The sequence below is a fragment of the Cyprinodon tularosa genome, unplaced genomic scaffold, assembly GCF_016077235.1.
Source record: "Cyprinodon tularosa strain WSP-4 unplaced genomic scaffold, ASM1607723v1 ctg345, whole genome shotgun sequence".
Lineage (NCBI taxonomy): Eukaryota > Metazoa > Chordata > Actinopteri > Cyprinodontiformes > Cyprinodontidae > Cyprinodon > Cyprinodon tularosa.
In genome coordinates, this window is record NW_024039058.1 from 187982 (window position 1) to 211648 (window position 23667).

Consider the following 23667-nt stretch of genomic DNA (forward strand, 5'->3'; position numbering starts at 1 on the left):
ATACCTCAGTGTTCACCTGGTCAACAAACCCAATTGGAGGCGCAGCTGTGAAGCCATCTAAAGAAGCTCATCGAGCTGATACAGCAGGCCAGCTCTGTTCTAGCAACCCCTCTTGAACCGAAAGAGCTGATTTCACAACCTGAATAACATTATGAACAACAGAGAATATCTTTTCAGAAGATCTTTAATCAACAACAGTGTCTTGTATCAAAGGCTTCCCAAGATCTGCTGTTAGACAGATCCTTCACATCTATAACATAACACCTACACATAAAAACTGTTTGAAAAAATCAACTAAAAAACTATGAGTTACTAGGATTTATTTTCCCTTTAAGATGATTACAGTATTTTTAATTCTAGAACCTAGTTTTAGAAACAGCAACATCTTTGGCTCTTATACATTTAATAAAATGCTAGAAAAAAAGTTAAATGATGAAAAATAAAATGTGACATTGCATAATGCTGACCAAGCCTTGCTGTACCAGGCACTACTGCAAATGGTAGTTACTAGATCACTAAAAGGAACAAAATATAAATGATGAAAGCAGTTAGTTGTGTCTCATGATTTTCTTTAGCTAAACTGATGATAAAATGTGAAATCTTTAACAAGTGATCATTTGAGACTACAGTGTAGCCTTCCTGTCACTCACACTCATGCAGCACGTGAGTATCGGCGCAAACCCAAGGCCCTCTTGATGAGCTGCTTCAATCCCTGTAAGTCATGTCCATGTAAGTGTGCAGGGTTGGAGATTGCTGTGACTTTGTGGTGCTGATTGGATTGCTGCCTCTGTCATTGCACAAAGCAATGTGTTAAGACTGCTTTTATTATATCTCCTTTACACCTTTAATGATTATATTTTACAAAAACACCGTCAGAGATCCTATATGAGAAAAAAAACAAACTCTGCAATTGACTTTTCTCCATAAAGAAAACATGCTTTGTTTTTTTAAGTTGTGGTTTGAAGTGAAATGTCTTAATTTTCCCCATGTAGAAATATAAAAAGTAAACAAAGTATTTTGGATGGTGTGTCCATGTCCTAATAATTCATAGGAATGCAAGTCTTGGAGTGGAACGGTGTTTCTCTGATGGGGAAAACATACGAGGAAGTTCAAGGATTGGTTGGACAGCTATGTAATGAGGCGGAAGTGTGTGTTAGACTGTAAGTAGAACTTTCTCTCTTTTCACCGACTGGGAATGTTTTTATATCATCTTTTTACTGTTGTTGAAACCATATTTCTCTTCTTGTTCAAGAAAGATACATACCTTTTTTTTCTCTCTTTCTCTCTCTCTCTCTCTTTTTTTTTTTTTTTTTTTAGTGATCTTAATATGCTGTCTGAGCCTGAGGAATCCCAGCACCTTGATTTACAGGAGCACAGCAAAGGTGATGCATAGTGATTTCTTTTTTCCTCTCCTTGTGTTTTCCACCTCTCTATAGTCTCCCTGACTAAGTTATATAGTTGTAGCCTCTTTTATTGGTTGTCATTCAGAATTACAAAGGGCTAGATCGATGGTCAGTATTTGATGTTCTGTTTGGTTTGTCTATTTATATTATTTTCTGACTCTCTGTGTGGCTGTCTTTGAAGGGGAAAAACCTCCCAGGTCTCCAGGCGTAGATCCCAAACAGCTAGCAGCCGAGCTGCAGAAAGTGTCACAGCAGCAGGGTCCCATGTCTGCATCCTCTTCCAGCCTGGCAGCTCCAACCTCAGCGACATCTAGCCCCGGTCAGCCTGGATCCCCTTCTGTCAGCAAGAAACGCCACACCAGCAAGGCAAGTTAATTTGAAGGGATTTTAGAGAAATACATTAAATCCGGTGCATATACAGAAACACTAAGTCTATGAGCGCTCGAGTCATTGGTCAAGTTTCTTTTTTGGACACACAATCTTGGCAGATAAAACGGATACTAATCTCAATCCAAACAATAAGACCTTTTTAACACTTTTTGGAATGACTATAACTATATCACTAAGAATCTCTACCAGCGTACTAGTCTCAACCCTTTTGCTGAAGCTCTGGCTGCATGTTTAGGTTATTTGATCTCCTTGAAGTTCAGTCTGTATCCAAGTCTGTTGGCTATTACTTTTTTTAAATATACACCATATCCCATTACCTTTCAATCAGCTCTGAATAGCTTTCCTGTCAGTGTGGAAAAATATTATCCCCACAGCTTGATGCTGCCACCCTATTTCTGTATAAATGGGGGAGCTTTGCATAATGCTTTATACTGGAGGTCTTCAACAGGGGGTCCACAACCCCTAGGGGGTCCATGGAGGTACTGCATCGGGGTCACGAAGGTTTTGCTTGATTAGACTTTTTTTATATTCTGCCTGCAATTTTTTCCACTAATTGAAAAGTCTTTAAATCCACATTAACATGAATTCAACACACTGTAGTAAACAGATAAACGGGGGCAGAAGATGTCTTTCAGTCATCGATGCACACATTCAGCGACACACAGGAGCTCTTTCAAGCTGGGCACCGTTTCATTCACAACACCTGTCCCATCAACCAGGAATCAGAATCGGAAATACTTTAATAATCCCAGGGTGAAATTACTTAATCTGTAATAGAGTAACTATAGGACCAGTTCGATATAACACAATTTCATACAATATATATAATTAGGGGTCCTCGCTCCATCTTGCCATCAGTTTGGGGTCCTTGGCTTGGAAAACGTTGAGGACCCCTGCTTTATACAATATCCACAATTAAACTGCTTCATAACTTCAGAGCTGTCTGATTAATTTTTAGGTGTCCATGATGCTTTTTTTCTATAATCCTTTTAAGAAACTGCTGAGATCTTCACAGAGCAGCTGGATTTATGCAGAGATTAAATTGTCTGATTAGAAATAAGAACCTGCAGGTATTTTGTTGCTGAAAAAAAAATATCTTCAAGCAAAGGAGACTGAAAACAACATCATACTGAATCTTTACATTTTATTTCTAAAACTCCCATATTGTGGTCTGCCGCAAGAATATCCTAAAGGATATTACGCTTGTGGTTATAATGTGACAAAATATGGAAAATGTCCAAGAGGAAGACATGTTTGCATGATTGAAAGATCCTGTATAGTGTTTGCATAATGTCAAGAAAAGAGTAAAGTAAACAGACATAAATATGAAATTAGACCCTAACATGAAATGATATACCAGTTGTGCCTCAAGCTGTGCAACAAACACATCACAGCACTGTACATGATGTAGCATAGGCCCACCCACCATTGAACTCCCAACCTACACAGACTAATGCAGCACATTCTTAGGGTCCTGTTGTCTTTCTTTATAGACTACAGAGGGATCCAAAGCGCACTCTCATCCCATCTCTGGAGAGATACAGGTCTGTGAAATAAAACACTTCTATTGATTAAATACTTCTCCCACAAAAAGTGTTTCTGAAAGAATTTAAACTCAGGAAACATAAATGTAACTGAGACTATTTATGGGATATCAACTTTTGTTTTAACTATTTATTTGTTTTTACAGCTTCAGATTCACTATGATAAGCAGCTGGGCAACTTGATAGTTCATGTCCTGCAAGCCAGAAACCTCGCACCACGGGATAACAACGGCTACTCGGATCCATTTGTAAAAGTGTATCTACTACCAGGGAGAGGGTGAGTCAGGGGGGTGGAAACATCAAGCACATCATAACTGCTTCAGCGAGGAAGAACATCTGAGGACACTGATGGTATAAATATTAGAACGACAAAAAGGATGTCGAATGTGGTGATTTAAAAGACCCTGCTTTTTATTCCGATTCAGAGCAGGAGTTAAATAACGTTTTAGGCTGGCTGATATTTTCTTGTCTGTGCTGCTCAGACAGCTACTTTGTTTGAAACAAAACATAATTTTCATTCATTTTGAAATCGATTTAAAATTGATTTTGGCTTACCATTACTTCTTTGGATGTGCAGCACATGCTCTTTCTTTGATATCAACTCCACATCACTCTGAAACATTGAGTCCATCAGATTTTATGGTAAACAGGTTCCCTTCAATTCCCTTTTACATTGATCAGCTTCCAATCAATGCTAAACACCATTAACACTATGTAAATACTGTGAGGCTAAAAATGTACATGTGTTCAAGCTGTTGATAGATGTCACGCTGCAGGTATAAATGCAGACTAACTCAATAGTGCTCATATTTGCCTGCAATATGATCCACACACCCTCAGTAAGTCCAGGGCTGCCCTCTCACTGTGATAGCAATGTAATGCAATTTAGTCTTTTACCTTCTCTTATCTCTGAGAAAAAACTCCTTTAGAATCCATTGAAAATGTATGATGATGGTAATAATGTGCTGCTCTTGGCATTTTGGCCAAGACTCTTTAAGATCTTTAGCTTTTAATGTGTGAAGATGCAGAAACTGCTGTGTAATTGTAGGAAGGAAGGTTGTGTAAAGACTTTAAAATTGTCAGGACAGGTTTCAACTACTGTTATACTGAGAGAGGGTTTGAGGACATAAACCCTTGTGCACATTCTCATGTATGTGCTTTCGGGCTATACATGAACTTTCACAGCTAATGGCACCGACTGCAATCCCCACTCAGACTTTGCAGTTTCATCACAGATCTCCTGACAACCAAAGTGAGGTTGTTGAGAACAATCACTTGAGGCACAGCAAGAGGTAAAATAAGAAAACATTTATTTTAATTTGCTGAAAGTTCATAATAGACATGTTTTCTTTCAGTTGCTGATCTACAGCAGTCCAAAATATCTGAATTTCTTAAAAAATAATAATAATAATAATAATAACATGGGCAAAATACATGTGGAGGTCTGCAGCTTACTAGCAGGTTCTGGGTCACTTTTTCTATCCTGTATGCTGCGTTTTGGGCTAGATTTTTTGTTTTTTAAGTCCTCAAACAGGTTTTTTTTTTTAAATGCTGCAACTTGCAACCTTCCATAACTAAATCTAAACAAAGATTTTGCACATTTACCCTTTGATAAGAGATTCAAGTCTAAGGGCTCAGCAAAGAATAACTGATTTTCAAATCAGTGAAACCTTTTCAGTATTGCCAACAGGTGCTTAAGTCCACCTCTCACAAGTCTTTGCTTTATCACAAATCACAAAGTAAAGCCAGATCTTTTATGAACCCCCATTCCCTGAAGCCCTCACAGTCCACTGAGACACTCTGATCGTCCTCCCTCCCTCTGACTATTGTTTCTGTATGTTGTTTTCTACATTTAATGCATGCTGGACCCCTCAGTCAGGTCATGGTTGTCCAGAATGCCAGGTATGTGACTTGCCCACTCTAGTTGTGTATTCGTAAAACAAACTGCTTGTCAGTTTGGCAGCTGGCCTAGTAGGTTGATTAGCTCAGTGTCCTAGTAACTCCTTTCATTCTGATGTTTTTTTTTTTTCATTATTGTTTTGTTATATTAACATTACTAATATCCTTAAGTTTTGGTGATGAAAATAAATTCCCATCCTTAACTTAGTTCATCTTACCAAATAGCTCAAAATACTTATATTCTCTCCTGATAGACGTTTTGTTGTCCTTGTTGACCATTGAAATTTGAACTTCCCTAACAATCAGCCCCAACTCCTTCAGTTTATCCTTGTATAGCATTTAAATTCCCTCTATAAATCCCCATTAGTCTCTCTAGTGTCATACCGCACCTACTGCACCCAGCTATACACCTGTGACTTTGCATAGAGTGGATTGTTCTTGTCTTTTCCCAAACTAACTAAAATCTCATACCCAACAATCCTAAATCAAACCCTTTACTCTGCAAAAAACATCCATGTGATCAGTCATTTATTTAGTTACTGTTTTCTTCTTTATGTTTGATATTTGTTTTAAAGTCATATTTTTAACCTATTTTGAAAACTTCCAGGCTTTGCTCATTTCTAAATAACCCCAATAAGTTTTGCTGACATTTTCCTAAATGCAGTAAAGCTTCAAATATTTGAGACTAAATGACTTGAACCACAAAATGGACTTTTTTGCAGCACACCCTGACATCAGTCCTTTCCTTCCATGCACGTAGGTCTTAACATTATTAAACCATCAAAAACACTTTTCATCTCTTTCATTACCTTCCTTCTAGTATCACATAGTGTCCCTCTTTAACCCAACAACTTTCCCCTGAGCCAGTGTGCTGGTTCGCCTAACTGTAAGTTATCCTGAGTCATAACAACATGTATATTTTGTGATGTCTTCCTACAGTGCTGAAAACAAGAGAAAAACCAAACATGCAGGCAAGAGCCTCAATCCTGAGTGGAACCAGACAGTCATCTATAAAAACATCCATCTGGAGCAGGTATTCAACATCCTCAGTCTTTTGCAATTTTTTTAGGCTTGGGTCAAGCGATGTGTCATTATTCAATCCTGGCAGATCACTGCTATAAAAAATTAGCATTTTATACCGTTACACCAGGCATCCCCGAAGTCGGTCCTCAAGGGCCGCTGTCTTGCAGGTTTTAGAGCAGAGGTCACGGATTAGTGGACCGCAGTGTGGATCCGGACCCACCTGCTGGCTAAACCAGACCCAACCTGATTTAAAACATTTATAAACGCATGTTGACCGACAACAGTGTCTAACTTCTCTTGCGCCGCTTCTCCTGTTAAATGGTAAAGCCCTCCTGAGCGTCCAGACCAGGCTACACATGATGCAAATTAGCCAATGAGCTGTGTTAGTTTGGGTCACTGCTGCGAGCCACTTTTAGACACAGCAGGCAAACCCGTGGGAAACCAGGCGATGGGAAAGAAGAAGACAGTGAAAAAAAAAAAAGCAGAGAAAGTGTGGACTGCTGGAAGAGGAGCGGTGCAATAGTGGAAGAAAATTTGAAATGGTGTGCTCAAAGATGACCCTGCGCATTTTGAGTATGTTTGGCTCAATCTACTGCTGTAAAGTAGGATTCTCCACCATGAACATAATAAAAATAAATATGGATCCAGGCTCAAAATGAGCACGTTGATATATTCTTGAGAATGGCTTTGTCTCCATTCAAACCCAGGTTTAAAGCCTTGCAGGGCAGCATAAAGCCCACTTATCTCATTAACCATAAAAAAGAAAAAAAAAACAACAACATTCAGTTCAGGTGTTTTTTTTTAATATGTGATTCAGGAAATTGTCTATATACCAAACTGAACGATTGTTGTTCTCTACTTCAAAAAACACTTTGGATTTTAAAATGGAAAAATCCATCCAAATTAAAAAAATTTTTACTTTGTTTATGTTGTTTATTTTGTATTAAAAAATTCAATGTACAACATGGATGCATAAAAACGTCATTTTATTTCAGTGTTAAATTCTGTTTAAAGTAAAAGACTATAATTAAAAATGTCTCTGAACCTTTATTAGTTGATGATTTTCTTTATTCGGCCCCCGCTGATTTTTAATTGGTTACCCCTGTTTTAGAGGTTTCCTTGCTTTAGCACAGCTGTTTATGATGATAGCAATTGAGCAAAAGCCTGTTAATGAGCTTTTGATTAAAATCAGCTGTGCTTGAGCAAGGAAACCTCTAAAACCTGCAGGACAGCAGCCCTCGAGGATCGTCTGTGGGGATGCCTGTGTTACACACTTAATACATTATGGACGTTTATTTATAGATTTCTGGATGATAAGTGCCCCTAGGTCTTCATTAAATGACTTGTGTATCAATCAAATCAACTCTTTCAGCTTCTGGGCATTCTGGTTTATTTTGTTAAAAACATTAAAACTGTTTTCACCAAGGTTCCAATACATTTGCACTTCAATCTTTTTTGTTCTTTTTAAGAACATCCCACACATTTTAAAACTGGAAGCATATGAGGTTTAAGCAAAGAAATTAGATCTTAACAGGTTAAACATTTCAGATTTTCTCTGACTTTAAGCATGCATTTGATATTTTAAACTATATGTCTTCCAGCTGAGAAAGAAGACTCTGGAAGTGAGCGTTTGGGACTATGATAAGGGTTCTTCTAATGATTTCTTAGGGGAGGTAAATGTTACCCTTTTTTTAAAATGTCTTTTTTGTTAAAATGTTTTTAACTTAAATCTTGATTAGCTGCTAACACGGTTTGGTTGCTTCCAGGTCCTTATAGATCTGTCAAACACAGCCCAGTTGGACAACATTCCTCGATGGCTTCCACTTAAAGAGCAAAGCGAAGGAGACCACCACAGACGTTCCCACTCAGGCCAGGGCCGTCATGGTTCCTCTAAACCCTCCTCGCAGCATTCGTCCCCTAAAATCACTGGCTCTGCACATGATGGTCAGGATTCCCCCAAATCATCTGTCACCAAGAGCCGAAGCCATGGGATCTTCCCAGATCCAGCCAAGGGTAGGGATATGGTGAAATTCCTTACCTGTATGCCATTCCCAAACTACTCTCTGTACCCAGCTACTTCCCTGCTATTCCTGCCCCCTCCACTCTGTATTGGGTATTCCTTTTCCTTGTGATTCTTTTTCCTCTCTTCTCTCTCTTTTTGCTATGTCTCTATCTCCCACGGTGTCAAACTGTGTTCTTTTTATCTGTTTGTAGTACCAGTATCCTTTGCTGCCCATTATTCCCCCACTTGTAGCTTCAGCTTCACGCTTTTTCTGTTTTGTCATGGTCTGCTTTATTGGTTGCCATAACATCATCCAGCTTGGAGGCTTAACCTTAGCTTCCGTCTGTCTTTCCTCTGCTACACAGGGCAACATGGCTGTGGAAGGCTTTGAATGCCTCCCTACTTCAACAAAAAATAATATTAAAATAACATTAAATTTGTTGAGAATGCTCCATAGGCTCAGCACAGGTGCTATAGAGAAGGTCACAGCCTCTTCAGTTCAGTCAAGCGAAGAACAGTTTTTTTGGTAATTTGGTGAATCTGATTGTTTTAGACACACAGGTGCCCACAATCGAGAAATCCCACAGTAGTCCTGGCACATCGAAGCCTTCCTCATCCGGGGGCCAGAGCCAAAGCCCCAGCCATGGACACAGCCAGCACTCTCGCTCTCATGGCGCTTCACGCTCCAGCAAAAGTGCTGCAAAGCAGCACCATCAGGACAACAACACTGGAAGCAGCGGATCTGCTGCTGTAGCACAGGGCGAAGCCCAACAACAGTCACAGCAGCAGCCACCACAGCGCCTCCCACCAAGTAAACCAAGACTCAAATAGAGCCCACGCAGCATGGCCTCCTAACACTCATCTTTTTTCCCTTTTCATTTCTCCTTTTTTTTTTACCTTTTTTTTTCTTACTCTTAATCTCGATATGACTCCAGTGTGTAATCCTATATATATATATATGTACACACATTTGGTCAGAATAAGCACCCTACTGTACCTACTGTATACACTGGATTATCTCCTCTGATACGTTTCACCCCCTTTTGATAAACCCAAAGAGTTACAGAACCTTTTTATTATATTTCAAACTATTTTTGTTTTTTTTAACCAACTAATTGGATGGTTTTTCTTTTTTTATATTTTGTGATATTTTCCGAAAGCAATAAAACAAAATCACCCATACCCTATATTTACTCTACCCTTTATCCATGTTTCGCAAATGATAAAACCAACAATTTATTGAGGAAATGTCCATATTAATTATAATATAATATATATATATTCTGTGTTAAATGGGACTTTTAAAGCAGAAGCAAAAAAAAGAATCATGCACTTTCAGCATTTTTTTTTTTTTTTTTTGGAGTATTCAAAAAAAACTTTTCTTTAAAAATCCAGCGACCAGCATTTTTGAAGCTCCCTCACTGAGTTGGCTGTGCATGCTTTTACACCACCCCCTTTATGGACCCACAATGCAACCCAGCTGATGCTGAGCACCCCTCTCATTGAAGACACACGGGAAAGGGTGAATGTGCACTGCACACTGTGGCTGCATGTGATTCTCAATCAAGCTGATTACCATGATGAGGATGAACTGCGCTCTGAATCTCCATCTTGCTCATTCCTTCTCACATCTTGAACTGCGGTGCCATGACCTTTTGTTTCCTGCTGTTGACCCTGCAAAACACAAACACACCCAGGACAAAGAAGCCACTTCTCGCTAAGGCACCAGAGACACAGCGTAGTGGGTGTGCTCACCATTCAGAGAGCCCAGTCTGACTGGCTGCCTGCCCTGCCATCAACCATGACGGCCAATGCGAGCAGAGCAGACGGCAGACTCCTGAGCCTCAGGAAAGCCATGTCAGAGGAGAGGCCGCAGAGCATCGGAGGTGAGAGTTTGCCCCAAGAGTTTCCCCTCCTCTGTCGTGTGACTGAAGCAATGATGGAGCAAGGAGAGAAAGAGCGAGTGAGAGAAATAGAGGATGCAATACTACTAACGCACATCTGCAGAAAGAAAGAGGGGAGTCTAATAAGCTAAGAGTGAGCCAGAAAGACAGAAAACAAGGTTGCAATCACAGCCACACCACCAGATTCATGTAGTCAGCCACACTTCCATCATGGCCACTGACATACTCCATGCATATATAAATTGTGCTATGCTTTAATTGAAGCTAAAGGCATGGTTTTACTTCATTTTATTTTATTTTATTTTATTTTATTTTATTGATGTCATCAGTCAGTGGCTTAAAAGAAAGCCTGTGCTCTCACGGATTCACCACCGCTCCACATCCACACATCTGGCATCATTTACACTCACATTGCCTGCTCAACTTCTGAGAAAAGAAATACAAAGAGTTTAAAATAAAATAACAATAATTTTAATTATTTGAATAAAAAAGAACATGTTGTTTTTTATTGTTTAAACCATGCTGCACATAGAAGTATAATTGGTTACATTGAATAAGGATTTTCTCCTTTATTGATTTCCTTTACAGAAAAAGCTTTTGCTTTTTCAGACAAAGTTACTAGAGTAGACACGAAAACCAGTTTTCAAGTGATAAGTTTAGTTGCTAATGGGAAAAAGTTGTCTGAACCAAGTGGCCCAATGTAAGGCAAGGGAATTTTATTTTCATGGTAAAAGTTAGTACAAACACAATTCAGAGTGCTTCACATAAAATAAACAAACAAAAAAGCATATTAAAAGCAAGTACAAATAAAAAACATGATCAAAGCAGGTAGTAAAGCAAATAAACCCCTTGGACCACAAACTTAAGCTAATAAAACCTCCGTCAATAATATAACTTTAACAGTCAAAGGCAGTTCTAAATATTCTCTTTATGTTTGGTTACAAAAAAAAAGATACAGTACTTCCCCATTTACATATTTTCCTTCAGGATTTTTTGAGAAAGAAAACAATTGTGGTTCCACCAACTACAGCAAGTAGTACAGCTCATAAAACAGTCTGCAGAAAGTTTGGGGTATAAACCTGGATTTTTTTAGGGTGGGGAGTAAACATGATACGGCTCTTTTTGTCCTTTATATTCACACGTGTTTTGCTTTCAGAACTCGACCAAGGATTTAATTTTTGCCCAAGGTTGTGGCTTGTGTAATAGGAATCCAAGGAATGTAGGCATTGAGTTAATTGATGTTTTAACAAGTGGAGTAATTACCTTTTCTCATAGGGCCAAGTTGGTTTAGACAGCCGCTTTACCCTTTATCAATAAAAGTATTATTTGAAAGCTGATCCTAGACTTTCTCTTATTTTCCAAAAAAACAGAGTAAATCTTTAAAAGGAGATTTATTTTCTGCAGCACTTAATCCACTGTTATCACCCACAGCTAAGATGTTCACACATTCAAAATTTCATACAGATTATTAACAATGAAGTAGTTGTGCCTCTCTTGTAGTGTGCATCATCATGTATTCAGTATTTTTGTGTTTAAGCTATCACGTCTTGTCTTTGCTGAGAGAGGCTTTAGATAAACTTGTATCCACATGCTCTTGCTCAATGTTTGTGTGCAGTCCAGTCCTGTCTTGTGATTCTTTAACAAGCTTCTTTTTATCCACAGCATAACAAATTATTGACCATTTTAACAGATTTACAGTGCTGCAGAAATCAACCAATGCTTCTTCTTTGGACATAGCAAAGATTCAGTTTTTCTCTTCCTTCCTTTTTGTGGGGATGGCTGTGCTCATGTTTGTGCACAGCTCGGTCGAGCTACAGATCCAGCGATGCCCCAGTTACTGCGGCCTCATTAGACAGTGGCCTGAGCGGTAGTGCTTACAGCCTTTTGGACGAAGAAGGGGAGACAAATGAAGTGGACAGTGCTATCTTCCAGGTTCCTCGATTGTAAGTAGACTAACATCCAATAAAATACTATAAAAAATATTTGCTTCCATTCATCAAGGGTCTGTTACCTGTATGAAAGTACAGTTAGGTATTATATCCATTAGTAGAGTTACTATAAGACAACTATAGTATATAGCTATATAAAGTGTAGGACTAAATCAGAGGTAATTTATTAGAACTTGCTCTGTATAAAAGCTAATCCTGGATCATGTGTTTATAAAACCTCAGGGAGCCAAATTTGATTTCCTATTTAGGACAAAATAGAAAATCCCTTTATTGTCCCACAATGGAGAAATTCTGGTGTTTACAGCAGCAAAAAGTTTGTAGAAAAAAAGGTCACACAAATGTTGATCTTAGAAAAGTCCATAAGAAAAACATAATAATGAAGAGTTGAAATATAAACAAATGAAATACTACACTGTAAAGTGTTTTAACAATATAAAAACTGTGAACCTGAAGAATAAATAACCAAAATATTTTTTTTTACAGTAATTGATATTTGAAAATAGCAGCAACATCAGAGATGTGCAAAATGACAGCAGCATGTTTAACTGACTAAGATAGAAATTGTGCAAAATCAGCATGAATATAACAATGTATTGAGGTTTTTGGGAAAAGTGGTGCTTATAAAGTCTTCCAGCTGCTGGGAGGAAGGAACTGTGGTAACGCTCCCTGGTGCATTTAGGGTGCAGAAGTCTGTCACTGAAGGAGCTCTCCTGTTCAGCAACAGCTTCATGCATGGGGTGGGAAACATTATCCAACAGAGATGTTAATGTAGTTAGGATCCTTTTGTTTCCCACCTCCTGCATTGAGTCCAGAGGGCATCCAATTACAGAGCTGGCCTTCCTGATCAGCTTATCCAGCCGCTTTCTCTCAGCTACAGTACATATAAGCCACTGCTCCAACAAACAGCTCCATTGAAGATGGCTGATGCCACAACAGAGTCATATAAGTTCATTCTATACAGCGAACACAATGACATTTTTTTTATTCTTAATGATTAACATCTGTATGTTCATGTGATTACTAAAACTGTTTGTTTCAATTGGTTATTTGTGTCAAATTTTAAACAGGTTGGGATTTACCGGCTTGTTTGCATAAACACTGAATCTGATGATATAATCAGTGAAGCCATGAATTCTGAGAGGTTGGAACAAATGGGAAACTGTATGTCATTCATTTACTTCACAAACTTAATTAATTGTGACATTATTTATAAAAAAAAATAATAGAATATTATTATGCTGATCTTATCTGAAGATTTTCCAGTTATTTTAAGAATATTATTATGTTATCCAGAAATTGTCAGCACCCCAGAAGTGGATGCAAAGCTTTATGTAACCATTTCTAAAGGCTTTCCCCTAACTTTTAACAAATTAAGGGCTAAAGCACTGCAAGACAACTGAATAACCAATGCCAATAGATGAAGTAGCAAATAAAATATATTTGTCACATTTAAAGCATAATTTAGGACCCTTTGATCGAGCCTCCCCTCTATTAAAATTACCTCCCACATCAAAAGGATGGTTAGAAATACACAGTTATTTATAAAAATAATGTTTTATGGGCATGCTTTGGTGGTGCAGGACCCCTATACGGAGGCCTTAGTGCTCGACGCGGCCAACCCGGGTTCGAATCCGACCTGTGATACTTTACCTCATGTCTCTCCCCCTCTCTCATACCCCCTTTCCTATCAGCCTACTGTCAAAAAAAAGAGCCACTAGTGCTGTAAAAACTCTAAATAAATAAATAAATAATGCTATATGTAAGATAAAGTAATTTTTTCAGAAAAGATCAAGTCATTACCTTAAACTTTGTTTGAAATGAAATGTGAACAATAGCTTCCTTTCACTTCTTCTAGACTCTGTTTATGTTAGATTGGTTTATAAACCATCTTTTAGTACATGCAAAGCAATAAACCCTTTCCTTTTCTTTTCGTCTTTACATTTTAGTGGGAAGATCCCAAACGGCACTGACGTGGTCAAATCATCAACGGGACACAGTGATGTTGAAGGTAGAATACGTGTTGATTTCTTATTATGAAAATTTACCGCAAACAAATATACGCATTTCTATATTATTTATTTCTATATTACAGCTGGTTGAATATCTTTGTGTGACAAGAAATATAATCAGTCTTTTAACTAGTCGATGCTCTTTGGTTTTCACTGTGAGCTCACACCTATCCATCTACTCAGTTTTCAGTGCTTTGATTGAAATCCCATTATCTTTTTTTGTACCTACGTTTTTGTAAAGTAGTTGATTGCAGTAAAACCCACAGTGTTGTGTTGTTTGCCACAGTTAAAGATTAATTCTGCTTACTTTAAGTGGCACATAAATATTTCCGGTCAAACATTTATCCATCCATCCATCCATCCATCCATCTTCCTCCGCTTATCCGGGGTCGGGTCGCGGGGGCAGCAGCTTAAGAAGGGAGGCCCAGACTTCCCTCTCCCCAGCCACTTCTTCCAGCTCTTCAGGAGGAACCCCAAGGCGTTCCCAGGCCAGCCGAGAAACATAGTCTCTCCAGCGTGTCCTGGGTCTTCCCCGGGGCCTTCCCCCGGTGCGACGTGCCCGGAACACCTCACCAGGGAGGCGTCCAGGAGGCATCCTAAACAGATGCCCGAGCCACCTCAACTGGCTCCTCTCGACGTGGAGGAGCAGCGGCTCTACTCCGAGTCCCTCCCGGATGACCGAGCTTCTCACCCTATCTCTAAGGGAGAGCCCAGCCACCCTACGGAGGAAACCCATTTCGGCCGCTTGTATCCGCGATCTTGTTCTTTCGGTCATGACCCAGAGTTCATGACCATAGATGAGGGTAGGAACGTAGATCGACCGGTAAATCGAGTGCTTCGCTTTTTGACTCAGCTCTCTCTTCACCACGACGGACCGGTACAGCGCCCGCTTCACGGCAGACGCTGCACCAATCCGCCTGTCGATCTCCCGCTCCCTTCTTCCCTCATCCGTGAACAAGATCCCGAGATACTTAAACTCCTCCACTTGGGGCAGGACACCCCCCCTGACCCGGAGAAGGCACTCTACCCTTTCCCGACTCAAGACCATGGCCTCGGATTTGGAGGCACTGATCCCCATCCCGGCCGCTTCACACTCGGCTGCGAACCGATCCAGCGAGAGCTGCAGATTACGACCTGATGAAGCCAATAGGACCACATCATCTGCAAAAAGCAGAGATGCAATCCTAAGGCCACCAAAACGGATCCCCTCAACACCTTGGCTGCGCCTAGAAATTCTGTCCATGAGGGTAATGAACAGAATCGGTGACAAAGGGCAGCCCTGGCGGAGTCCAACTCTCACCGGAAACGAGCCCGACTTACTGCCGGCAATGCGGACCAGACTCTGACACCGGTCATACAGGGACCTGACAGCCCGTATCAAAGGGCCCGGCACCCCGTATTCCCGGAGAACCCCCCACAGGGCCCCCCGAGGGACACGGTTGAACGCCTTCTCCAAGTCCACAAAGCACATGTAGACTGGTTGGGCGAACTCCCATGCACCCTCCAGGACCCTGCTGAGGGTTTAGAACTGGTCCAGCGTTCCACGACCAGGACGGAAACCACACTGCTCTTCCTGAATCCGAGGTTCGACTATCCGACGGACCCTCCTCTCCAGCACCCCCGAATAGACCTTGCCGGGGAGGCTTAAGAGTGTGACTCCCCTGTAATTGGAGCACACCCTCCGGTCCCCCTTTTTGAATAGGGGGACCACCACCCCAGTCTGCCAATCCAGGGGGACTGCCCCCGATGTCCATGCAATGTTGAAGAGTCGCGTCAGCCAACACAACCCTACAACATCCAGGACCTTGAGGAACTCCGGGCGGATCTCATCCACCCCCGGGGCCCTGCCACCGAGGAGCTTTTTAACCACCTCGGCGACCTCGCCCACAGAGATTAGAGTCCCCAGGCCCAGCTTCCTCAATGGAAGACATGTTGGTGGGATTGAGGAGGTCTTCGAAGTATTCCGCCCACCGACCCACAACGTCCCGAGTTGAGGTCAGCAGCACACCATCCCCACTATAAACAGTGTTGGTGCTGCACCGCTTCCCCCTCCTGAGACGCCGGATGGCGGACCAGAATCGCTTCGGAGCCGTGCGGAAGTCTTTCTCCATGGCCTCTCCAAACTCCTCCCACACCCGAGTTTTTGCCTCAGCAACCATCCGAGCCGCATGCCGCTTCGCCCGCCGGTACCCATCAGCTGATTCCGGAGTCCCACAGGCCAAAAAGGCCCGATAGGCCTCCTTCTTCAACCTGACAGCATCCCTCACCGGAGGTGTCCACCAAAGGGTTCGAGGGTTGCCGCCACGACAGGCACCGACAACCTTGCGGCCGGAGCTCAGATAAGCCGCCTCGACAATGGAGGAACGGAACATGGTCCACTCGGACTCAATGTCCCCCACCTCCCCCGGGATGTGTTCGAAGTTCTGTCGGAGATGGGAGTTAAAGCTCCGCCTAACAGGGGACTCCGCCAGACGTTCCCAGCAGACCCTCACAACACGTTTGGGCCTGCCAGGTCTGACCGGCATCCTCCCCCACCACCGGAGCCAACTCACCACCAGGTAGTGGTCAGTGGAAAGCTCAGCACCTCTCTTCACCCGAGTGTGCAAGACATACGGCCGCAAGTCTGATGAAACGATGACAAAGTCGATCATCGAACTGCGGCCTAGGGTGTCCTGGTGCCATGTGCACATATGGACACCCTTATGCCTGAACATGGTGTTCGTTATGGACAATCCATGACGAGCACAGAAGTCCAACAACAGAACACCACTCGAGTTCAGATCAGGGCAGCCATTCCTCCCAACCACGCCCCTCCAGGTCTCACTGTCATTGCCCACGTGAGCGTTGAAGTCTCCCAGCAGAACAAGGGAATCCCCAGGAGGGGCACCCTCCAGTACCCCCTCTAAGGACTCCAAGAAGGGTGGGTAATCTGAACTGTTGTTTTGCCCGTAAGCACAGACAACAGTCAGAACCCGTCCCCCCACCCGTAGGCGGAGGGAGGCTACCCTCTCGTACCCCAACGTACAGGCACCGAGATGGGGGGCAACAAGTATGCCCACTCCTGCCCGGCGCCTCTCACCGTGGGCAACTCCAGAGTGGAAGTATGTCCAGCCCCTCTCAAGGAGACTGGTTCCAGAACCAGAACCATGCGTTGAGGTGAGACCGACTATTTCTAGCCGGAACCTCTCAGCCTCACACACTAGCTCCGGCTCTTTCCCCACCAGCGAGGTGACATTCCACGTCCCAAGAGCCAGCTTCTGCAGCCGAGGATCGGACCGCCAGGGTCCCCTCCCCCGGCCGCCACCCAACACACATTGCACCCGACCCCTATGGCCCCTCTCACGGGTGGTGGGCCCATGTAAGGGGGGACCCATGTTTCCTCTTCGGGCTGAGCCCGGCCGGGCCCCATGGGTAAAAGCCCGGCCACCAGGCGCTCGCCATCGTGCCCCCCCTCCAGGCCTGGCTCCAGAGTGGGGCCCCGGTGACCCGCGTCCGGGCGAGGGAACACTGGATCCAAATATTTTGCTCATCATAGGGGTCTTTTATATTGGATGTATTTAACCAGACTGAATTTCATTCATAAATGGCGACCAGTGTTAATGGTTTTCAAAATGTATTTTTTAGGGCGGAAATGTAAGATGAGCAACTATGTTCTTTCTAGATAGAAGTGTTGGCCTGTGAACTCTCTCTGAGGCTTCTTTTGCCCAGTCTCTGTGTCTTATTGTTAAATAATGATGCATGCATTATCAAATTATTATCCATGTGTCAACGTATAAACATTTTTCTTTTTTTTTTTTTGATGTAAGCAAAAAAAAGATGAATTTGTAATAGTCATTCAACATTTCCCCTCCCTCCTTGATGGGCCCTTAGCTGGTCCTTGGCTGGTCCCCAACAATTCCTTTTTAAGCATCAATCTTTGTTCTAAAATATTCTTTTTGTCATGATTTGTGGACATTAAGATCTAAAGAGAAGCCTCGTGGTCTGAGCCTGTAATTCAGTGAAAGGTTGGAGTCAGAGCAAAAAGCTATGTACACTCAGTAGAAGGAGGGGGTCAGTGGCTGGAAGTTGGAGGGGATTTTGCTGGGAGTTCCAGGAAAGTGGGTTGCCATTCGCCTGCCATTTGACTGGGAATTAGAATGGCTGCTACTGTATGCTTCCTGTTATAAATATTTGTTTCCACAAGATGGCAGCATAGGGATTCTAAGAATTGAGGCCTCTGCAATAGAACCTAGCCCCTAGGAACCTTTACTATATTGCTGATCTCATTACCTGCATACGTTTCTAGGAAAGACCCAAGTAATGGGAGAGATTAAGATCGCTCTGAAGAGGGAGATGAGAACAGAGGGGGAGCAGCTGGTTCTGGAGATTCTTCAGTGTCGCAACATCACCTACAAGTTTAAGTCTCCAGACCACCTACCAGGTATAAAAAAAAAACACCTTCTAATATAGTCATGCATGTATATATGCAAACATCTGATTGTCTTGGGTATCTGCTGGTCCCTTGACTTATTCCTAATTGTTCTGGTCTCTTGTTTCACCTCTTTTCAAAGTAGGGAACCCACTAATAACATTGTGGTATTTGATGACAATGTCCGTCTCTTCTTCTCAGACCTTTATGTGAAGCTCTATGTGGTGAACATTGCCACTCAAAAAAGGATCATCAAGAAGAAGACGAGAGTGTGCCGTCATGACCGTGAGCCATCGTTCAACGAAACGTTCCGTTTCTGTATGAACCCAACAGGACACTCATTACAGGTGGCTGATATCTTTACTTACATAGGATTTACAGATATCTTCAATCTGTTGATAACATTTTGTATGTTCATCATAGCTACATGTTTTCCATGAGTAATAAAAAAAAAAATTCATTAGTAGCAATATTTTTTTTCCCCACAGCATAGTAGTTATTATTCCTGAAAGTTAAGGGAAAATGATTCGCCATTAACCCTATTGTTTCAATTTTTTTTCTATACAACATACACTATGTTAAGTCTGTCACTTTTGTGGAAGTTTTTTTGTGGAAAAACTAAAAAATAGGCAGGAATTTGCTGCTCATATTAAAAGCAAAGCTTAGCAAAAAACAACAACAACAAAAATACTTCTAGAAAGCTTGTGAACTGCATTCCAAAAAGGTTAAAAAAAAAATAATAAAATAAAAAGCAATCCATTGGACTTTGTTTCCAGGTTTGAAGACGTTTTGTTTCCCATCCAGAAAGCTTTTTCAATTCAAAGTGTCAGAATTAGCATTGAGTTCAAGGCTTTATAGAGTGGACCAAAACAAAAGCCTTGTTTTAGCTTAGAAAACATGCAAATTGAACTGGATGAACGGGTCATTTCCTTAGGAATGGGGGACGTTTGGGTTCTTTGTTAGCCTGCAATACCCAATACTTGTTATTGTTCACTCTATAAAGCCTCAAACTCAACGCTAATTCTGACATTTCGAATTGAAAAAGCTTCCTGGATGGGAACCGAAACGTCTTCAGACTTGAAAACAAATTCCAGTGGATTGTTTTTTTTACTTTTTTGAAATGACTACGACCTGCATAACTGAGAATCTTCACCAACTTGTGTACTACAGACTTTTCCAGAAAGTAAAAGCTATTTCATCTTTGGTTCTTTCACCAGCTTTTCCTTGTGTCAAATGGTGGAAAGTTCATGAAGAAAACGCTGATCGGAGAGGCCTATGTGTGGTTGGACAAAATCGACTTACGCAAACGAGTCGTGAGTTGGCACAAGCTGCTGGCTAGCACGGCTCAGATCCACTCATAGGGGGACAAGAAAAGAGAAATATGATGGGTTTGTGACTTCAGTGGGAACTTAGCTCTGCATCTGAGAAACAGGTCCTGTTTGGGGGAAGGGTGACGCAAGCTCAAGAGGAGGCAAAAGCTCGTCATCTTATCTGTTTTTTTGGACTTAAGGGACTTTTTGTTCAGATGCTGTCAGCATAAAGACCTTGGATTCATGTTTACATGAAAATAAACATGTTTACAGCAAGAAGGGTCCATTATAATGTATCCAGGAAGAGACGCAAACACACAGGTGTTGAGGTCAGCAGCTCAACCAGGTATTACATGCCTTCATTCACAAACACACTCATGCACATGGTTACTTTGCACAGGATCATTTCCACAGAGGAAGACCCATAATTCTAATGTAGAGATACAGGGAACAGACACATTTCTAGATGTTTGTTTATTTAAATGCTTTATCCAATGATGATTCTATTTCAGCACTTATTGCTTAATTCAGAATTTTATTGAATTTAAAACATTATAGAAATGACAGAGAAAGATCTGCCACAGAAACATATAATTTATTTTTCTATTATATTAGCATAGAAGTCTATTATTTATCTCAGTTATTTATCAGATATTTTAAAAATCCTTGTTTGGAAGGAAGCATATTTTCCAACACACTACCTATCTACAGTAGCAGACCAGATCAATGAAGAAAAAAGCTTGTTATAAATTTTATAAATTAATGAACTACTGAACTTTGCCTCCTTTTTAAGATAATATTTCACTGAAATTGTTTAAGAATTAACTAAGACTTATACAAAATTGAATACCACACAATATATTGCGCACATGAGTCTATTCAGCATGCAGCACTCCATGTTTCACCACTAAACATCACCTCTGAGACCCACTTTGTAAATAGAAAGTCTTATTTGGAGATAAAAATAAATAAATAGATACTTTATCACAGACAATCAAGTCTTGACTATTGTGACATTAAGGTTTTATTTATCCATGATGCCCCTGTAGAATGTACGACATCGTCCACACTGAGATTTCCTGTATTTGCTTTGTAAGTTCCAGACGTGTTATGAATCTTAAAGTGCTGGGAAATGCATTAGTTGTCCACACATTTCTTCTGTTTTTGCTTTTTTGTCAGACTTAAATGTTTCATGACTTCAAACTATTTTGAAATCAAACTTCATAAAATCCAACCTTTATAAAAGAAGCTAAATACAGTTGAGGATTTAAAACAAGTTAGCAAAAACAATCGTTCTCTCCATTGGAACATAAATGCTTCTTGAACCTGTTTGATTTAAGAGGCATTTCCTTGTCAGTCAGCGCTAAATATTTTTCTTTGAAGTTGACATGTTTTTGCCCACTGGTTTTTGCAGAACTATTTTGATTACTCCACAATGGATATTTAAGAAAATTTAGCTAAAGGAAGGGCATGTGACACCAAAGCCACACATTGCATACTATAGGGGGCCTGAAACTTCTTTTCATGTCATGTTAAGGTGAAGCTAATGCTATATCTTCTAGTTTCATCTTAAACTTCGAAGGTATAGTGGAGGATTTTCACGATGTTTTGAAAAGACCCACCCTTAATGGGTATATCACCAGAATGATTGACAAATAGGAGGACCCCTTGTTTTGATGATCCACCCGGAAAAAGAACATCCTCCATTATACCTTTAAGGTAATAAAATGTTGGCCGGACAATCTCCTTCAGGGTTTTCTAGTAAAGGGCAGAATAACAATCACAGCAGGTCATTAACTAAAGAGAAAAAATTATCCACACTATGAAACTACCACCATCATGTCTGAATATCAGTGTGATGACAACTACAGATGGTGTTATATATATTTTTCTTGTCAGTCATATGAGATTTTTCCAGAAATATTTGGAATCATTTGTTCTTTCAATGATTCTAGTGTCTGAACTATGAACGCCATTTTTGCCAATTGTTAATGGGTCAATCATGAACACATGACTAATGCCTCAGATGACGTTTTAGGTTTTCTCCTGGGTATCGATCGCCTCTTTACGTCATGCTGTCAGACATGTCCTACACATATTCTACACATATGACAGTGGTCAGTAATTCAAATCAATATTGGAAAATTATACTTTTCATTTTATCGGTTTACTGTCTTATGATGTTTGATGATCTGAAGCATCTATTTGCAAAGAAAAGCAAAAACAGAAGAGTTCTGTAGGAGAGCAAATACTATATTCCTGCATCACATCAGTCTTCTACATTGGGCTTGCTTCAATTTTATGGCCAGCAGTCTTAAGAACATACTTTTGTGGTATTTTGCACTTTTTTTCTGCTCAGAATGTAGAAATGGATAGATTTTAACTGTGAAAATGCTGAGGCAGATTTGAGGTACAACAATACAAGTAAAAGCACTATTAACATCCTAAGTTTACTGCTGTAATATTGCTGCTTTGATGTGCTGTCATTTTTAGAGTTAAAATCAACATTGTTATCTTTAAAGTCTTCTATATCATTACACTTTAAGATAGTTTTGGTTTGTGGTTGTCAAGAGGTAGTTTTACAGGTTTATTCAATACCATCAGCTGAAACAAATAGTAAAACTAACATATTAGTGATTTCTATGCAACATCTACCGTAAAGAGTGAAGGAACTGCATATAACCTTGCCAGTAAGTCACTATGTCCCAATTTGCACTGCTGCATCCTCCACAAATGGTTTCTACTTTAGTTTTATTTTATTTTTACCTTGTGATTTTTGTAATGCTGTACAGATGTGTATTTATTTATTGCCTGTGATACAGTGTCATATTGAGTTCTACTGCATTGGTTTACAGTACATATGAAATGTACATAATAATGTTTTTTTACACAACGTAGAGGTTGTTTACAATATCAGGATGACCTGAAACTCAGAGATATTACGTTATGTGGAGAAATCAACGTCAAAAAAGAAAGAATACATCCAGTGTCTGCACCTACCCTTTGATTATCTTGATTTACAGGATGCATATCATAAATTACCAAAAGACTGTAAAAGATTGTAATTAATAGACATTACACTGGAAGTGGCAGTAGTTTTAAGGTCTCTCTGTAAGTTTGGTTTTGTTTTTCATAATTTTTTCTTAATTTGATCTTCATGTGCTTGTGCGTAGCATGTCATTTGGCCTGATGCAAAAAGTATTTCTGCTTTTTAGTGTTTTCACTCAAAAACCGACTGTAACACAATTCCACATTTCACTAACAGATTTAAACACAGAGGCTATCTCCCTGTTTTTAGCAGTGTAAATATATAGTTTAATTTTTATAGATATATACCTACAAATATATCCATAATTGGGATTGAGGAGTAAAAGAAGTTTTAGCAGACATAACAAGGAGAAATTTATTTTTTTTTTCAATCAGTGTGCAGTGGATAGACTGTATAAAGGATGTTTTGTCTGGTTATAGAGGCCCGGATTAACCAAGCCCTTCACACAGGACCCTAAAAGGTTACCAGTCTTAACACAGAAGTCTTATTGTGACAACTCGAGTTAGTTGCAGAAGAATATAAATATGCTCACTGGATGTTGCATGTTCTGTTGGTGGTTCCTAATATTTTTGTGTCCAGATATTATTACCAAACTGAGAAAGGAGTTATAGAGTGATATATGTGATAGTGGAGGAGGAAGTAATGGAGAAGTACAAATTATTGACAATGTATGCTGACTGTACAAAGATTATGCTTGTAAAACTTGTCTGTTTTTTTCACTTGTAAGTAAACAGAAAAAAATAAAATGTCATGGTTTTGTGATTGTATACAGGAGGT

At 40.5% G+C, this 23667-nt stretch overlaps 1 protein-coding gene across 1 annotated transcript in view; it reads left to right on the forward strand.

Moving 5' to 3' along the window:
* Positions 1-21096, forward strand: part of pcloa (piccolo presynaptic cytomatrix protein a) — a 74188-nt gene extending 53092 nt beyond the window's left edge. The window contains exons 12-27 of the mRNA XM_038294786.1: positions 1052-1160; positions 1318-1382; positions 1585-1769; positions 3287-3337; positions 3484-3614; positions 5213-5239; positions 6176-6269; positions 7861-7932; positions 8026-8272; positions 8815-9072; positions 9959-10147; positions 11967-12108; positions 14061-14122; positions 18409-18543; positions 18733-18878; positions 19749-21096. Coding sequence (XP_038150714.1) covers positions 1052-1160; positions 1318-1382; positions 1585-1769; positions 3287-3337; positions 3484-3614; positions 5213-5239; positions 6176-6269; positions 7861-7932; positions 8026-8272; positions 8815-9072; positions 9959-10147; positions 11967-12108; positions 14061-14122; positions 18409-18543; positions 18733-18878; positions 19749-19892 — 2057 coding nt within the window. The 3' untranslated portion in view covers positions 19893-21096. The remainder of the gene's footprint in view (positions 1-1051; positions 1161-1317; positions 1383-1584; positions 1770-3286; positions 3338-3483; positions 3615-5212; positions 5240-6175; positions 6270-7860; positions 7933-8025; positions 8273-8814; positions 9073-9958; positions 10148-11966; positions 12109-14060; positions 14123-18408; positions 18544-18732; positions 18879-19748) is intronic.
* Positions 21097-23667: the final 2571 nt, after the last annotated feature.